Source organism: Antechinus flavipes, chromosome 1 (assembly GCF_016432865.1).
Source record: "Antechinus flavipes isolate AdamAnt ecotype Samford, QLD, Australia chromosome 1, AdamAnt_v2, whole genome shotgun sequence".
NCBI lineage: Eukaryota > Metazoa > Chordata > Mammalia > Dasyuromorphia > Dasyuridae > Antechinus > Antechinus flavipes.
In genome coordinates, this window is record NC_067398.1 from 357,791,949 (window position 1) to 357,811,932 (window position 19,984).

The 19,984-nt window shown below is 39.3% G+C and overlaps 1 protein-coding gene across 3 annotated transcripts in view; it reads right to left on the bottom strand.

Annotated features, from left to right (window-relative positions):
- Positions 1-19,984, bottom strand: part of MAPK4 (mitogen-activated protein kinase 4) — a 209,718-nt gene that overhangs the window by 44,569 nt on the left and 145,165 nt on the right. For all 3 annotated transcript variants that reach the window (XM_051969620.1, XM_051969621.1, XM_051969622.1), the window contains one exon: positions 17,616-19,169. In XM_051969620.1, the coding sequence (XP_051825580.1) occupies positions 17,616-18,161 (546 nt within the window). In that variant the 5' untranslated portion in view covers positions 18,162-19,169. The remainder of the gene's footprint in view (positions 1-17,615; positions 19,170-19,984) is intronic.

The following is a 19,984-nucleotide window of genomic DNA, read 5'->3' on the forward strand; positions in this document are numbered from 1 at the left end:
CATTCTATACACATGTGACTTCAAGACTTAAAAATCTTCACTAGCTCCCCACTGACTTATAGAACAATAGAGTCCAAGCTCCTTAGCTTTGTATTGTATAGCTTGCCTTAAACTTCCTTTCCAGCCTTATTTTCTATTTCTGTTCTACATGAACTCTCTGCTCCAGGCACACTGCTTTACTAATTATCCCCTGAAAATGCCATATTTATTTCCATTTTTATACTTTTGTTTATAGTATCCCTCCATTTCTTCAACCCAATTTCTATCCATATGTCAAGTTCTAACTCCTCTAATTACCTTTCCTGCCCATCCCAGTTTCCCTTCTTTGAATATATTCTATAGCCTTTCTGTCATCAGCCATTTGGTTCTGATTATATTTTGGCTTATGATGTTAGTTAGGGAGGGGACTGGCTTAAGTAGCAACCTAAGGGATCCAGACAGGTGGGTTATCCAGTATCACCCAATACTCCCTGGTAGGCTCTTGCTTGATAAAAACTCTGTGATTATAATCTCATAATCAAAAGCTGGGCACTTATAGGAGAGGTTTTAAAAGAGCAGTCTCTGAAATGCAAGCCCTGAAAGTCAAGAGTTGTCCGAACAGCTTGTTTTATAGCAATGTAGGGATGGTGAGGGTTTACCATTAAAGTAAGTGGAAAGTTGTCAAGCCAATGAACATTTATTAGGCATCTACTATGTACTATGCTAAGTTCTGGGGATACAAAATAAATAATAAGGAAGTGAGGGTTGAGGGGCAAAAGGATACAGAAATCCAGTCTCTCATGGCAAGAAGCTCATAGTCTGATGGGAGAGCTAACTTGTAATTTATATATAAACAAGATACATGTGTACACGTGTGTGTATACCCACACGTGTATAACATATACACATATAAACATGCATATATGTGTATATATGAATGTGAGATTTTTATGTATTGTATGTATACATATGTATATATGCATGTGTGTGTATATATGTATATATATTTTTTCTTCACATATATATGTGTGTGTGTTCCAGTTATATGTTCCATATGTTGCAGTAGTAAATGGGAGATAATTCTAGAGGGAAGACATTAGAATTATAAAAAGATTAAATAACTTGTTCAAGTCTATATAGCAATTAGAAGAGGGGATAGAGGCTAGATTTATAATTTCATTGCTGTGATCAATAGCGTCAAATGCAAATAGAAATATGTATTTATGTATATATAAGGATCCCCATGGCAGCATATTGATTTAGTTTTAAAATGTAAAGTTATATGTTTTACTATTATTTTTATTTTGTTAAATATTTCCCAATTACAATGAATGAGTGAACAATAAAAAACCAATTTAATCTGGCTCAGGACCCACTTGGGAATGTTGTGGACAGTTGGTATATTTGATGTTTCTCATGTAGACAACTATCTAATGAGGAACTTCTCTTATTAATGCAGGTTAACATCCTCTCTTCAACTTAGATTGCAATTTAGGGTAAAGGTTCTTAACCTGGACTCAACAAACCCCTGAGTGATCTGGATGCATTTCAGGAGATCTGTGAACATGGATAGAAAAAAAAAAATCTATTTTCATTTTCACTTACTTCTAAATGAAATTTAGTATTTCCTTCAATTACTTAAAAACATTATTCTACAAAGGACTCTGTAAACTTTTTCAGCCTGTCAAAGAGGTCCACAACATAAAATAGAACTCTAGTCTTAGGTATCCAGGACATTAATATGTTAAGTAATTTGCCCAGCATCACTGAGTAATATATGTCTCAGGCAAAACTAGAACTTGGGTCTTTCAGATTCCAAGGTCAACTTTCTATCTACTACAGTGCATTGCCCGTTTCTTTTACACACCTAATATTCAATTCAGCAAATGTTTTTATGCGTCTACTATGTGTCAGGAATAGATGGGTTTTAATCTACGTGCATAAATATGAGTTTATAGATCTTTTTGCAAGGTACTATACTGGGGATACAAAGTAACAAATAAGGCAGTGTAGATCCTCAGGGAGCTTATAGTGTACTGGGCAAAACAATATATGCAAAACATCAGCACATAGAATATAAATATATATTTTGAAAGAAACTTGTTCAGTCATTTCAGCTGTGTCCAACTCTTTGTGACTCCATTTCATTTGGAGTTTTCTTGGCAAGGATAATGGAGTGACTTGCTATTTTCTTCTCTAACCCATTTTATAGAAGAGAAACTGAGGTAAACTATGTTAAGTATCTTGCCCAGGATCACACAGCTAGTAAGTGTCTGAGGCCAGATTTAAAGTCAAAAAGATGAGTCTTCCTGACTCCAGGTTTGCCACTCTGTTCTCTGTGCTACTCAGCTGCTTCTTTGGGTTTTAATAATAATAACTATTATCATTGTAACTAATATATATAAATGCATACATGCATATATATGATTATATATGAATAAACAATTACATACATATGTATATAAATAAGCACAACACATCATGCACTGTGCTAAGTACTTTAAAAAGGATTTCATTTGATCCTCACAACAATCCTTTAAAATTGAGGCTATTTATTATCTCCATTTTACAGATGAAGAAATTGAGGCAAACAGGTTCAATGATTTGCCCAGGGTCACATAGCTAGTAAAAGTTTGAAGATGGAATTAAACTCAGGACTTTTTGATTCCTGACCTGGAGTTTTATTCATTGTGCTACCTAGGTTCTAAGAAGCAGAAATTGGGGGGGGGGGGGAAGTGCATTCCAGGTACAGAGTCAGTCAATAAGCATTTATTAAGTGATTACTATATACCAGGGACTATGCTAAAAGCTAGTTACAAAGAAAAGGTATAAGACAAAAGAGCTCACAATCTAATGAGACAATAAGCAAATACACACACACACACACACACACACACACACATACACACACGTGTGTGTGTGTGTATGTATATATATATATATATATATAAAAGCTTTAGAGAGAAGATAGAATGTAGTGTGGGAGGAAGTAATCAAGAAGATCAAATTGGCGAAATTACTGTGTGCGTGAAGAAATTCTTCACTTCCCGTGTGTGTGTGTGTGTGTGTGTGTGTGTGACTGAATCCAGGACACTTGTCGTTCCAAGCCCCTAAAACTTGGGATGGATGCCCCAAGGCTGAAGATGATGATGATGAGATTATGAATATGACTGATGGGGTCAGAAGAGGTGCGTTCTCCTCTCCTTGTGGCTGCTCCCAGAATACCAGGAGGTCACCTTATCATAACTAGCTGTTGTCATGAATGTGACTGACAGCATAGAACAAGAATGATATCATGGGAGAATGGAGAAGGAAGCTGGGATGTGAGCCATCAGGGATGCTGCGAGTGCCAAGAGGCTGCCACTATAAAGTTACAATGCTCCAGGCATAGCATACTATGTATCCTTTTCTTGACTGAATATGGAAGCTGAGCTAAAGTGTTTCTGAGAAGGAATGTCTCTATTCATACTAGGAACAATATGTAGTAAGTCCTTAATAAACACTTATTAATTGATTCTTTCAAGCAGGTACCAGGATCTTAACACCATGAACATTCTTTATCCTGTATCATTTTCAGATGCTTCTTCTAACCATTGTAAAAATCTCTAGCACACTGGCTGGAGGTACAACAAAGTGCTTCTTCACATGAAGACCTTTGGAACTGATTAGTCTGGAAACTTTATGAAGATAGGGACATCTGAAACACAATTCAGAAATTTTGGGCTTGGGACAAGTACAGTGAAAGATGCCCTTGGTTATTGAAGAGGGAAAATGAGACCCCAGGATATCAAACCCCATAGGAAGGGACCCTGGAACATCACAAGATGTACAGATATACCTGTTGTGAGGACAGCAGTGGGGAGGAGGTGGGGGTGTCGGTTATCAGGTAACTTTTTATTTTCATTATTCTTGCCAACTAAGTGTTGTCAAGTTATTTCTTCACATTTGGCATCCAGGATGCTTGATTCCTGGGAATGAGGTAGAGAAGATGGGGAGGGAATGGGAGTAGGACTGAGTGATGGACCTTACAATCAATGAGCTGGGAGTAGGGATTAAAGTCAAGTTTCTCAATGTCCTTTAAGTATCATGGTAGAGTATTAGAACAAAACCTGGACCTTAGAGGTCATCTATTCCAGTAGGGTCAAATTCAAATAGAAACAGTGATTACTAATTGGTACATAAGGACCTTAAGATCTCATATGGATTTAGTTTAAAATATGTTACCTGTGATTTTTATTTATTCTGTTAACTATCTTCCAATGACACTTAAATCTATTTTAGCTACACTGGAGTTCTGTGGACAGCATGTTTGACACCTCTGTAATCATTTCAAATTTCTAAATCCTTAGAAAAGTAAAGTGATTTATTCAAAATCATTGAGATTTAATGATTAAAAAAACCCAGACCTGTGATTTTGTGGGTGTGGCTCTCTTATCAATTTCAGTTAGGCCTCTTCTTAGCAATATTCACATTCTTAGAGAATTGCCTGAAAGCAATGAGTCAAACAATCAATAAATATTTTAATAAGTGAGTCTAAGCCAGTGCTGGGCACAGCAAGAAAGGGATCTCAGGGCAGCTAAGTGGCACAGTGGATAGAGCAACAGCCCTGAAGTCAGGAGGATTGGAGTGCAAATTAACCCCAATTGCCTTAGAAAAAAAAAAAAAAGAAAGAAAAGAAAGGGATTTCACAGTTTAATGAAGGAGATAATGTGAAGAACTATGTCTGAACAAGGGATACATAGGGTATATCCATAAAGGGAAATCCCTGGCATTCAGAAGAATGGGGAATAGCTTCCTGTAGAAGGTGGGATTTTAGCTGGGAAGTGAAGAAAGCCAGCAAAGTCAAAGTATCTTGCCCAAGATACACAGCCAACAGGCATTAGAGAATGGACTTTCCTGAGTCAAATGTCAAATTTTTAAACATTGTCCTACTATCTCTCACAGTTTAATTAACTCTTGCTAAAACTGAGGCTGAGCTGAGGAGGAGACAAATGAAGCCCTAGTCTTAAGACTCACAGACTATTAAGAGTTAGATATTGTTAGAGCTTACATACATTTTCCTTATTTTACAGAGGAGAAAATTGAGGCCCTAGTGTTAGGGCAGGAACTAGAATAATCTATGTCTTCTGGCCTGGAGTCTAATGTTCTTTTTTCAGTATGTTTAAATTTGATTTTCTTACATATGACACTGGGGCACTTGGGGGAACCGACCCTTCCCAGACCTAAAGTCTCATAACTCAGAATGAGCAGCTGAACTGGAAGTGCAGCTTTTGATCTTGTCCTAGTGTCCTCCGGCCCCAAGCTCACCTACTCCAGGGAGAACAATCTGTAGGACAAGTTAGATCTAAGTATGTCCCAGCCTGTGGGAAAAAGGATTGGGGAAGGGAAAGGGAGAGAGGCTCTGTGAAAGAGCATGTACACCCATCATTCTCATCTTCCCTCTCCCAATTTATGGCTTGCCATAAATTATGTTTTCATGGTTTATATGTACACACACACACACACACACACACACACACACACACACACACACACACTGCTCTTGATACTGAGAGTACTGACATGAGAGAGCTGGAACCAGATCTCAGCTCTTTTACCTACTCCTAGGCCTAGACCAGGGCAAAAGTCCTGACAGCTGGGGCCTTTGCCTTCCCTCCCAACAGAACAGACTGAATCAGAGCTGAGCCCTATGCATCTTGATTCTGCCACTCTCTTTTTCTGGCTTCTCCAAAATGACACAAATATTCCTCACTATATGTAATAAGTTGTATTCCCAGGAAACTAGTTTATAAATCAAATTTTAGCAAGTTGGATCCTATCTTGAATGAAAATTAGGAGAAGTTGCTACTTAAAGAAACTGCAGTATATCTTTTGCAAAATGGAAATTCCCCTCTAAAATAAATAGAGCCAAAACCAGCTTTGGGGCTTAGAAAGATCTACATTCAAATATTAACTGTATAATACAGGGAAATTCAGCTTGTTTGCTTCAGTTTTCTCATCTGAAAAATGGCAATAACAATAGCATCTACCTCCTAGAGTTGTAAGGATCAAGTAATAGAGTTCAGTTGATGAACAGGTATAGTGATAAGCAGTTGGAGGACAGGATCACAGGTTCCAGCCAGTAACAGGAGGCCATAAATGGAAAAGTTGATGGGGGAAACTTGCCAGATTCTAGTAGGAGTTACTAATAGAGAAGTTGATGTAAAAGCACCAATGTTTTGGGAATTTCTGTGTTTGAGGTATTTTTACAGACTGGTTTTGGGCTATGTAGGTTTGGGGGACTCCACGGGCATGGCATTTGTGCAAGAGTTGTTTTTAATAAATTTTATTATTCTTTTACAAACAGCGACAGATAATCAAAATGTGCTTATATCACTAGCTCCTCTATTTGGTATTTAAAGCCCTTTTCAGTCTAGCTCCAGTCTCTTTTTCCAGGCCAATGATATATTATTTTCCCTCACGTCTTTTATATTTTAGTGAAGCCAACCTACTTGTTGCTCTTCTAACATGATATTTCTTCTCCTGCTTGCATGACTTTGCATATGCTCTGTTCCCATGCCTAGAATTCCCTACTTCCTCCCCTATACCTTGTAGAATCTTGAACTCCTTTCAAGGCTCTGCTCAGCCATCTCTTACTTCAAGAGAAGTTTCCTAATTCCTCTAGTGAGTAGTGTCCTCCCCCCATCACTTTATATTTATTCATCTATGAACATGTAGTAGAATGTAAATTTCTTGAACTTGGCTATTTTTACCTCTGGATTTGCTTCCCCTACTTGGATCAGAGTAGATCTCTAATAAATGCTGCTGTTTGACTGATGTGACTATGGTCCATTGAACCATAAGAAAGGAAAATAATGAACTTTTCTGATGACGATAGACTAAGCCAAGTGTTTAAGTGGATAAATCCTTGCAGATAACCTTTGACTTAACAAGACAAGTATTATCACCCACAAAGAGTTTCCATCTGACATAAGGTCCTTTCAGGTCTAAAAGATCTATGAACAGAGAAATAAGGTTATTTCAGACACAACTGGTTCTTAATTAAACCATGCTGGCTTTTTAAAATCATTGCTTCCTTTTCTGCACGAGCAACCTCTGACCTGGTCAGCATCCGTGGTGGTTAAAAATGGATCAAGGCCAGATAAGTGGCGTATGGGTTTTGTTACCTCATATAGAGTCTCATAACTGAATATGGGGGGGGGGGTCCACAAAATTATGATTATTAGTAAATGTTTGATTTGTATGCCTATTTTATATTGCTATATATCTGGGGTTATGTAAAAATTTCTTAGGCAAAAAGAGATCACAAATGGAAAAACGTTAAGAAGCCCTGGTATAGACAGTAAGGAATTCAAAGGAGAGATACAATACCTGAACATTAATAGATAACACAGTAAATAGAGCACTAGGTCTGGAGTCAAGAAGACTCGTCTTCATGAATTCAAATCTGGCCTCAGAAACTTCTAGCTGTGTGACCCTGAGCAAGTCATTAATTCTGCCCCAGTTTCTAATCTGTAAAATGAGCCACAGAAGGAAATGGCAAACTACTGCAGAATCTTTGCCAAAAACAAAGAAACAAATCCAAATATACTCTCACAGAGTCAGATGCAATTGAAAGGGCTGAACAACAACAAACAACACATAAATTAGAGTAGAAAATATAGTCACAAGGGAATAGAATATTCAAACGGGTTAAGTCTTGATTGGAAGAAGAAAAGAGAAATGTCACCCAGAAAGGATACATCTAGTTGTGAAGGAGTGCAGGAGCCCAGACAGTTGGAATGCACATAATGGCTCTGGGTGAGTAGGAGGAAGAGGGACCTGATTGAAAGGGGCAAAGAGCAAGCCCAGCAAGTGTCAAAGCCAAATTCCACACATCTGCCTGGTGCCAGACGACTGAGCTTTGACAATCTATGGATAGTATACACAGCCTCCTGACTCTCTTTATTAGATCTGCCATTATGTGCTTCCATTCCCTATCCTTACTCTGCTACTCCCAAAAGGGATATTTCATGGTCTTTTTAATAAATCTCTTTGGCTTCAGTGGTTTGAAATAACATACTCGGAGGTTTTTAAATCAACCTTTCTGGCCTCGTTCTTATCAGAGCATCCTTCCCCAAGTTTAATTTCTGATGAAATTCCAGTTGATTGATGGACTGAGCCAGGGGCTTTTTGTATTGCCACCAGCAATATCTATCTAAATGCTATTCTATCCGTTTCAACAGGGCTGGCAAGCCTTTCTCTATGTATTAATTATATCTTGTAGCTATAACATTATGTTTATCATCATATATTTATAGCTAGAAGAGACCTCAAAAGACATCTAGGTGAACCTTCTTATTTTACAGAACTGTGACTGAGAAATTAAGTGGTAGAATCAAAATCTGAATCCCAGTTGCTGAACTTTGGATCCAAAGCCTTTTCTACAGCACTGTCTCTGATGATGCAATAATCCTTTGTATGCCCAGATAATATACCAGATGGAAACATTCTTAATACCATGATGAAAACTTAATTTCAGTCATGAAGATAAGCATGTGCCCACATGTTCAGGGACTAAAAATCACTAAAAGCAATATTGGTGTTCTTTTTTTAAAAATCCCCTTTCATTTTTCATAGGAAAGACACAAATGGGGCTTGACCTGTGATTTCACTGGCCCAAGAAGCTCCCAGGTGTAGAGTTCTCCACTCTGTCTCTGCAGCTGATATTCTTAGAGCTGCTTTCATTATCCAGATGTACTCACAGAGTCACAGAGGCAGTAGGAGTTAGAAGTTAAGACTTAAACCCAGGGCTTTCTCTTTATCTATTATCTCTCTCTCTCTCTCTCTCATCTATCCATCATTCTCTCTACTATCTATCTAATTATCATGTTGCCTCTTCATTTTTCATATTCATGAGACTATGCTTTGTACAGTTGTTTTCAGTCATATCTGATACTTTATGACCCCAAGTGGATCACAAATTGTCAGATATACAGGAATAGTTTGCCATTTCCCTCTCCAGCCCATTTTACAGATGAGAAATTGAGGCAGATAGGATCAACTGATTTATTTAGAATCACATAGCTAGTGTGTGAACTAAGGGTCTCCTAACTCCAGGTCTGGTATTCTATCTTCGGTACCATCCAACTGCCCTTCATGAGAGTATATATACTTTAGACAAATTATCAGTGTTTTATTCCTAGATAAATGTTTGTTCTCCCAAACTTCTTCCAGGCTTTACTTCCTTATCTTTTCTCTCAGACTCCCTAACTTCCTTCAAAGCTATTTTTCAAGTATATTCTAATATTGGGAAAGATTTCCAGATCCTCCTCAAATTATCTCATCTTTATCTTTGTAGATGTTTCAGAACTCACCTCAGACACTTACTAGATATATAACCCTAAGCAAGTCTCTCAATTCTGCCTTAATGCATTAGAGAAGGGAATGGCAAACTGCATCTTTGTCAAGAAAACTCCAAAGGCAGTATAGTCCAAGAGATCACAAAGAGTTGGATACAACTGAACAACAATAACATTGTAGTTAGAGCTGTGAAGGAAAATTCAGAGAGCTGAATTCCAGCTCTGGTCCTTTTGGTAACTGGAGGGATGATGTTGGTCCAGTCACTCTTTTGTTTCTCTTTCTGACCCATATCTTTCTCATCTGTAAAATCAGAGGATTTGGGAAGAAATAACCTAGAAGGACCAAGAGCTTGTTTAGTTCTGGCATTCTTTAAGTCTAATTTCACCAAAGGAAAGATTCATTCTTAACACCTAGCTTGTAAACATGATTCGTGGAACTCTAACAAGTTAGAGGGAGACAAGTCAGGACAAAGGCAAGACTTCTCAGCACCAAGGAGAAAAGGAGGGGCCAAAATGATGCTTGCAAGGTTAGGGTAAGGCAATGGTTCTAAAACTTTTTAGTCTCAGGTTTCTTTGTCACTCCTAAAAATTACAGAGTACCCTAAAGAGTTTTTGCTTAGGTGGGCTATCTCTATCAATATTAAAATTAGAAGTTAAAACTGATAAATTAAAAACCCATTTAATTAATTTAAAAGCAACAATAATAAGCTCATTGCATGGTAACATTTTTACAAGAAATAACTATATTCTCCAAAACCGAAAACAACAAAACAAAACAACTTAATGAGAAAAGGGCATTTTAAACTGTTTTCCTTTTTTGCAAATCTCTTCAGTGTCTGGCTTGATAGAAGGCAGTTGGATTCTGAAATCTGCCTCTGCGTTCAATCTGTTGGGATGCTTTGGTCAGTATATGAATGACGAAAATCTGATCTTACACAGACATGAAATTGGAATGGAGAGGATCATTTTAATGAGCAAATAATAGATAAGTAGTATTATGAAAATAGTTTTGATCTTGTCAATATCTTGAAAGGGTGTCAGAGACCCCAGGGTCTTTAAACCACACTTTGAGTCACTAACATAGGACTACCTGAAGCCTAAGAGAGGAAGAGTTGGTCTGTGTACTCTTGACTTTGGGGATCAGGAATTAGGACACAACCCTTTGTATCTTCAATGCACAAGTTGTTTATGGGTTTATCATGAGAAGTTTTCTGTTAATTTTTCCCTTCTAAATTCGGACACATAAGCAGTCGACCTGGTTTGGCATCCATGTCCTTCTCATCCCTTCCTTTTCACTTTCTTTTTATTCTCCATAACTTCCCATTCTTTTCTCCACTACTGGAACAGCTATTTATTTTCTCTACACAAAAGAAATGCTTAACATAAAAGACTCCAACCTTTCAGGGACAAAGACTTGGCCATAATATTTCCTATTACTTTCTCCCACTTTCCATTTTTATGATCTTGGGGTTCTCCTGATCACTCTCCTCTTCTTCCTCTCTAGGAAAACATGATTTCAATTAATTATCTTTGTGTGGATGAATCTGACACATTCATTTAAGGGGGTCTTCAAACTACAGCCCACGAGCCAGATGTGGCAGCTAAGGACGTTTATCCCCCTCATCCAGGGTTATGAAGTTTCTTTATTTAAAGGCCCACAAAACAAAGTTTTTGTTTTTACTATAGTCCAGTCCAACAGTCTGAGGGACAGTGAACTGGCCCCCTATTTAAAAAGTTTGAGGACCCCTGATTTTAAACTAATGTTCTTCTTTCCAGGGACCTTGCATTTTACTAGAGGAAAATCTTTAACTGAATGAAAGGAATGAATTTCTAATGATGAAACATGAGAATCACAGACTCTTAAAAATAGATGGCACCTTAGGGCTCCTCCAGGGTCTATATTATCTGCGCCCCTTCCATCATTAGTCACAGATGATCACCTAGTTCAACTGAACCTATAACTGGCCATGCCAGGGGACATGGGAGTTGTCTAAAGGACAAAGAGTTGCCCTTGTGTCTTGTTCTCCATACTTGAACAGAGAGAATCTGAGGTTAGGAGATGGTTCCAGAGGCATCAAATACTTACAGGTGGATTTCAGAGGCATTTTCAGAGCCTACATTCTGAACATTCCTTCTGCATTTTCTTCTTTCATCTGGATAAATGATGTGGTTCAAGAGAGGGCTGGCTGTGCCATGCTCCTCTGTGACAGGAGACATGGTACCCCTGAATTTGAGCTTTTTGTAAGAGGATGTTTCCCTGGTTAAGACTTAAAATGCCTTTTTTGGGTAGATGAATTGCTATAGACTTGTCCTCAGAAGTATCATCTAGCCTCCACATGTTCTTTAAGAAAAACAAACAAACAAACGCATAATCAAAAAACCAATCATCATCCTCATACAGGCAGGTAGCTTGGAGCGCAGTGCCAGACTCGTTGGAGACCAGCGATGCTGATGGATGATGGTCCCAACAAAAGCTTAGTCATTATTGAGCAAGCACAGGAACACTGTGTAAGGAGGGCCCAGCAACAGGGACCATGGGAATTCAGTGGACAGGAACAAACACTTATTTGATGCAGTGGAAAGAGAATGGAGTCTGAGGATTGGATTTGAATTCTACCTCTCCTTATTCCCTTTATGCCTTTGGACACTACATTTTCATACAATACAATTTGGATTAAGCTAAATGCATACAAGAAGTACAGAGAAAGGAGAAAAGCTCCCAGGGTTGCATGGGTAGTATGAGTTTCTATCAAGTTGGGGGGATTAGAAAGGGTTTCTGAAAGAGGTAGGCCATAGATTGGACTAAGTGACAGGAAGGATTTCAAAGGCAGGAAAATGAGAGGGATTAGAGAATAAATCCATTCTGAGGATAATGAGAATATTCAGAGGTAAGATAGAATAGATCTGACTGGGGAATGGCGGAAAGTCCAGTTTGACTGGACAGCATCTGAGAAGATTGTGAAATTAAAGCTAGAAAAGTAAATTGAAGCCAGATTGCAGAGGGCCTTGAATGCCAGCCCAAAAGGTAATACCTCACTCTAGATTATGAATTTAGTGCTGGAAGGAAGCTTAATGGTCACCCAGTCAAGCACCCTTTTAGAGAAGAAGAAATGGGGTGTTAGAGAGATTAAGTGACTTTTCCAGAAGTAGGGGGATTTTGTAAATATTGACTCAAGTAAATGGCCCAATATCCTGTTCTTTGAGCTAATGGTTCAGTGACTTTTTGAGTTTCTTCTTCTAGAGAAGTATGTGCAGTTAATCAAGCATTTAACATGCTGCTCAGGTACCTCTGAGCTGTCTCAGGAAGATTTCTAATAGTTCTTGAAATTTACACAGTGCTCAGCAAAGCCTTAAGAGACATAAGTTTTTGGATTTTTAAAAATTCTACTTACTAATAAGAAAAATTCAAATGTGAACATGCTCTGATCCTTCAGATGCCTCTTCGCTGCCACAAAGAGGAGGGAATCTATTAGCGTATCTGTCAGGGCAGAAAGGTATTCTTAAAGGGAGCAACCAGGGCAAAGGAAGGATCAGATCAATCCTTCAGAGCATCAGGTCAATCTGGGTGATTCAAAAAAAAAAGTTCAATCCTCCTCAAGTCCATCCTCAATTTGTAATTCCCAACTTGGAAGACAAGTTTCTAATAAATTCTGCATTAAAGCCGAGAGGCAATTTCTGAATCTGGAAGAGAAGTCAACAAGGACCAACCCAAACTGAAGATCACAGTTATGACTGAATATAGTAGTTACTAAATCACCATTGTTGAATTAAATATAAGGGTATATCTTCAGACCCATACAGTATTCTATTTTCACATCCATTATTATATTTGATTCTCTGAATCACTTAAAGAAGTAAATAAAGCAGGAAATGAATGAAAAAAAATGTACTTAGTTCCTACTATGTGCCAGGAATTATACTTGAGAATATTATCAACATTTAAGACATGAGAAAATTCATGTAGACTATGTGCTGAATAGACTAGAAGTTCTGTACTGCTCAGGGAGTCAGAACACCTGGTTTCTCAACTAGATTGTAGTATACATTAACTGCATGACCTATGGAAAATCACTTCTCTCCATGCCTCAGTTTTCCCATATGTAAAATGAAGATAGAATTGGCTCCTAAATTCCTTACAACTGTTATGATCATAAATCTATAAAGTGACAGTGGCACAGAATAATAAATGAACACAATCACATTTTAAGGTTTATAAAACCTTGGTATATATTCTCACATTGAAAGGCATACTATAGGTATTATTATTCCCCAGTTTACAGATGAAGAAACTGAGGCAGAGATGTAATAACTTGCCTGGGGACCATAACCAATGAGTAAGTAGGTGAATCTTCCAGATTCCAAATCCAGTGCCCGTGCTACCTTGCCATATGAGCAAACTGACCTCCACACTCCCACCATACCGATGACTGATTTCCCTGAAGATATGGGCTTCCTTTGCCTGACTTTTTCCTTCAGACTCAAGCAAACCCCTCAGTTCCAGGGAGGCAGCATGGCACATTGCGATGGTCCCCTGGGCATCCTGTATCTCTGGGCTGAGATCTCCCCAAGACCAATAACCTGCTGAGGGAGCTGGGGCCAAGGACCTGATGTTCTCTCAAAAATGAGGACAGGAAGACCAGCCTCAACAGGGAAGCTCTGAGTCCCTGGGGTATCAGAGTCACATGAAGTCTCTTCCAAGAGCAGATGCACACAATTAAAACTGTCATCATTTATTGGGTGAGGGACAGAGAAGCCTTGAAGAAAAACAAAACTCTTCTCAAAGAGGCACACATTTCCTAACCCTGCTATGCCAGTCTTTCCCTCCTATATATGACACATGGAGTCAAAGGAATCCAGACAGGAGTGGGGAGATCTGGTCTGGAGTGCTACCTCTGTTAATCAGAGAAATCACTTCTTTCTAAGACTCAGTTTCTTATCTGTAAAATAGAGATAATATTCTCTGCCTTGGAGGTTCAATATAGGAGGGGAAAGGCTAATTAAAAACATCAACAGGGAGTTAGATGGCACAGTGGATAAAGCTCTGGCCCTGGAGTCAGGAAGAACCTGAGTTTAAAATGTGGTTCATGTACTTAATACTCTTGTGACCTGGGCAGTCACTTAACCCCAATTACCTTAACAATAAAAACATAAAGTGTTACTTATTATTCTTGTTTTGAGGGGATCATGGAAAAGGCAGAAGCTGAGGGTTCTCGACCCAGAATTAGGCAGAGTCAGAATACTTCCAGGTCATGTCCCTGGCTCCCTCTTCTGCTTGGTAAAGCTAATTTTATCCAAGAAAGTAAATGAGGAATAAGTTACAAGGACCATGTAGCTGTCAAAAACCTTCACAGTCTGAAGGGGAAAAAAATCCCTTGTTAGAGACTGAAGAAAGGGAAAAAAAAAACCTTGTTTTTTTCTTAAAGAAAGTCTGCACCAAAGCAATCAAAATAACCCTTTACACTATGATACAGGGTGTTCCAAAAATTTAAGTGCAGTTTTTAAGCTCTGACAACTTTAAGAAAGAGGTCTCAAGAAGGGAACCTAGAAATTTTTATTTTCAAGAGCTTAAAACTGCACTTGAGACTCTTAGAATATTCTGTATCATTTTCTTTTGTTCATTTTTATGGCATTTATTTTCTCTTCCTCCCCATCCTCCTCCTGGGAGGGATCATGTGGGGAAAGGGAAACAAAAGGTTTACAACAAATAGGCAATAGGGAGGCACAATGGATAGAGTACTGGAAATGGAAAGATGTGAGTTCAAATGTAGCCTCAGATATTTACTAGCTATGTGATCCTGAGCAAATCACTTAAGCTTTATCTCCCTCAGTTTCCTTGTCTGTAAAGTGGAGATAATAATAACATCTACCTCCTGGAGTTGTTGTGAGGATTAAATGAGATAATTATAAAGCTCTTAGCACAGTACCTGGTAAGTGTTCTATAAATATTAGTTATTGTTATTATTATTATAGTCAAGCAAAAAAAAAAAAAAATCCCACATTAGCCACGTATGAGAGCATGCACCTTATTTTCCCTTTTATTCCATCACTTTTCTGTCAGGAGACAGATTACATAGCAAAAAAATTTTCCCATCCATGATTACATTTGGTTCTTAGAACAATCATGAAATAGGTAGGTCAGGGATTATGATTCTCCCCTGACAAGTGTGGAAATTGAAACTAAGAGGGAAACTGAAATCTCACGGCTTGTTGAGTGATGAAATTAGTGATGAAATAAAAACTTAGAACTCCTGAATTCCAGACTTGTCCAAGGCTATTGCTCCAATGCCTGTAATGGTTTATATTGAGCAGATCCAAGATATAATGAGCTAGTGCATGCCAGGCACAAGAGGGGGAGAAATTCCCTTGGTCTCTGTGCTTGGAACAAACTTATCTGGAACTTGAACATTTTAAGGCTGATGCTCTAGAGTTGGTGTCGCAAGAAAGTGAGAGGGGGTAGAAAGCATTAAAAGGCAGCAAGATGAAAACAGATGGAGGTTTTTTGATGGATGTGTGTGTTTCAGCATTTTGACAATATTCCCGAAGAATGTGCTAGCAGTTTGAACAAATAATCCGGCCACATAGGAAGAAAGGAATTTTAAAAGGACCCAGGTATGGTTAAGAAAATTATAAGAATGACAGAACCTCAAGATTTGAAGTCATTTGGATTGGTGCAACCTAGGAGACCAGGTTCTTTCAGGAGGCTTTGGTTCTTAGACAAGGATGACCACTGGCTAGGCTGAGGAAGAAGAGATAGTCTCTCATCCAATATGTTCAGACTAACAGTAGGACTCTGGGTCCTTGAGATCCTCCAAATGAAGATGGATTAAGGGATTCAAATGTCTTGAGTACCAGAAGACTAGTTGGGAATGGGGGCAGGAATGGGAAAGAGCTAGCTTTTGGCAAAGAACCCTAGGAAATAAATGGCATATAGCCCAACAAAAAGAGAACTGGGTGAAAAGCCAAGAGTCCTGGGTCCCAGTCCCCTTTCTGTCTTTAACTGTGACCTGTCTAGGATTCCAGCACCTAAAGTAATCTCTAAGGTCCCTTCCATAAATCTACCTGAGAATCCCTGAAAGTTAACTTACTACCTTTCAGGGGCTGAGTATTCATTCAGCTTGAGAATGAGTCTTGTGCCAGGTTCTTCCTCTTTACTTCCTTTGCTTTTCCTTCTCTTCACCTGGTCATGAGAATGAGCCTCATTTTGAGAGAGTACATCCAGGAACAGAAAGAGTTAATTCAATTGCAACAAAACCCTAAGCTCAGAGGGCAGGGGATGTATTACTTTTAATCTTTGTTTTCCAACACAATGCACATAATAAGTGCTTTAAAAACACCTTGTAGAACTGAATTTGATTACATTGGTGAAAAGGTCTGTTTAATACAAGGTTATGGAATTACCTGTGGGTTTCATTCTAGAGTCATAGAAAATTAGAACTGGAAGAGACCTTTGAAATCATCTCATTTAGGGCTCATATATTTTGACAACTGTATTTCACTTTGTAATCTTATATATTTTATTCTAAACATTTAAAAACATGAATCTGATAAGATGTCCATAATCTTTCCAAGACTTTCATGACCCACAAATAGATTAAGAGACCCTGATCTTGTTTAATTCATTTTATAGAAGAGAAATTACTAGAGAATTACTAACTCAAGGTCATCCTAGTTATTAGTGGGACAATCAAGACTTGAATCCATGTCAATAGACAAACCTAAATCCTTCTAATCATTCAGACTTCTAGGACCAAAATCAAGAAAAAGAAAACAGAGCCATCTTTCTATATTATTCAGACATCTATCTGCCTGAAAAACAAGCTGCCTGGACCAGATGACCTCTTGAAATCCCCTTTAGTCAAGAACAGCCTGCTCTCTTGGGATGATTTCAGAGGCTCCAAGAAGGTTGCATTAAGGGTCCCTGATGTTCTGGAATGAGAGAGATAAGCATCATGATTTTAGCATCATAGCATGTCCAGAAAGGAGCCCAGAAATTATCTTTCTCCCAATCCTCCTTTTAAAAGGTAAGGCAGCTGAGCTGAGAATGCATGAGGTCACACAGTGAGCTATTAGCAAAGCAAAAGGTCCCTTGCCTTGGAAGTCCAGTACTCTCTTCTAACAAAGGTTGGATCCAGTCCCCCCGATGTTGGGAAGAGCTGGCTGAGCTACAGAGAATGACATGAGTGTGAAGTGCTCGAGAACCCACCCACCCTGACACTTAGGAACATTCCCATGCCATTCCCCACTCTGCCCCAGTCCCTCTCCCCCAGCCCCAGTGTCCAGCCCAGCCAGAGGTACCTTGTGCGAATAATGCTGATCCACAATCCTTGCCAGTCCGAAGTCCCCGATCTTCAGCACGAGGTCTTCGGTGCTGATGAAGATGTTGGCTGGTTTCAGGTCCCTGTGTAACACGTTGGCGGAGTGGATATACTTGAGCCCGCGAAGCAGCTGGTACATGAACAATTTGGCATGTTCCTCGGTCAGTGTGCCCTGCTCCAGCAAGCGAGCTAAGTCTGTCTCCATGTACTCCTGGACAATGTAGGCCATGTTGAACTTAAAAAGCTCCCCCTGAAGGTCAGCCCCCTTGGGTCCCAGGACCTCGTACACCTTCACGATGTTGTCGTGGTCCAGGCGGCGGATGATCTTAATTTCCCGTAAAGCATGTTTCATGCTCTGAGCATCGCTCATGGCGATCTTTTTCACCGCCACCTTCCGGCAGGTTTGGCTGTCGGTGGCCGAAAGCACTAAGCCATTGACGCCAAATCCCAGGGGTCGGAAGTCAACAAAGCGCCCGCCGAGGTCATAGCCATACATGTTGGCAATGCAGTCACCCTTCTCAGCCATCCTCAGCTCAGCACTGTGGGGCTACTTGTGTGAGAGGAGGGAAGGAGCAAGACAAGTCAGCTTCTATCCTAACACTGCTCATCCCAGCAAGCCAAGCGCCTGGAGGGAGGTTCTGTCCTGCTGACTTGCTGACCTCCAACACCCAGATTCAATAGCGATATATGTGCCAGGGAAGGTAGTCTCAAATAGGGTCAAGGAGAAGACTTTTCCTCACTCTCAGCCCTCTTTGTGTCCAAGTGGTTCAAAATCCTTTGAAACAGAGCATCTAGGTGGAAAGTACCAATGTATTTTTAATGATGAGCATCCATCCATAAAGCTTACCATCATTTAGTTGGGACCCCTTTAACTCTGGTCTTTGAAGTAAGAGTTTCCTTTCAAATCCTTTGAAAATTACAAATTAAGAGTCCAGAAGAGGGTCCTCTGCTCTGCAATTCAGGAACTGTTTTGGTGACACTTTAGGTTTTCAAAAGCTTAGTGATAACTCAGTCACCATCTACTCAGCGGCTTTTTCCCATGCCCCCAAAATTCAAGGAATTGACTGGCACATCCAGTCCTTGGGGCTTCCACCCAAGGGTCCAAATTCAAAGCTGGCAGAATGGCTTCAGGGGAAAATGCTGCAGAAAGCCCAGGCTGTAGTTCACACTAGAAGTCATAGACCAAATGCTGGGCAGGTCCTGTAACATTCAGCTTCAGATGGGGGCACTTTGGGCAGCTCCCTCTCTCACGTCTTCATACTTACTGTTATCTGCCTGGTTCCCAGTTCCATATCCAATTAGATCCAAGACTCTCCTAACTGCAGCATCTTTCAGACTGAGCTTCCCCAGAGTAGCAACCCTGGGTAAATTTCCACACTCTGACTTCTGACACCTTCCCACTTGCATGTCTTTTGTTAATCAGCCCAAATGTTATTTGATCCGTTGAGCAGGTTCAAACACTGCTCACTAGTGGGGTTTCTGGTATAGAGCAGGCAGTCTGGCTAACTCTGTTGCCTGTTTCACAGCTCTTCTCCTGGAAGAGAGGAAAGATTGATTGATTTGATAAGACCATCAAATGGTAAGCCTTTTATGTAAATTCCTGTTCTCTGAAGGTTAACATGAGCAAAGCTGTAGGTGGGAACCATCAGCTCTGACCTTTTGGAAATTCATTAGTTATGTTCTTCAAACACACACATATCAGTACAGTTGCTCAGAAAAAGGGTAAAAAGTAACTCACTGCAGACAGAAGTCAAAAGAGTTACATCCCAGCTTTTTTGCTACGCTTTTACTCACCTTTCTTCTTTTGCAAATATTTGAGTACCTGAAGAAATTATTTCCTCTAGACTGAGATCTAGTTACATATGTCTTTTAGTAGCTTTCTATTTAGATAGTACAAATATATTTGCCAAATGATTATTATTATTAATAGTAGCATTTGCATAATATTTTAAGAGTTCAAAGCACATTACAAATATCTTATTTTATGCTAACAACAACCTGGGGAAATAGGTGCTATTATTATCCCATTTAACAGAGGAGGAAACTGAGGTAGCCAAGTTTAGATTATCTGTTCAAGGTTACAGAGCTAATAAATTTAAGAGGCTGTATTTGAATTCATTTTTTTCTGACTCCTGGCCCAGGATTTTATCCATTAAATTGAGAAAATCCTGTTGTAACTACAACAAACGACATTCTCTGCTCAGCAAGCCACAGCAAAGATCTCCCCATGATACACTTAGGCTGAGTACACTGAGCATTCTTTTGCTTCTGCAGTGAGTTACAGTCTCTGGCTGTTAACTATTTCTTAAGGGAACACAGTTGTTCAGCCCATCACACAAAGATGAAGTC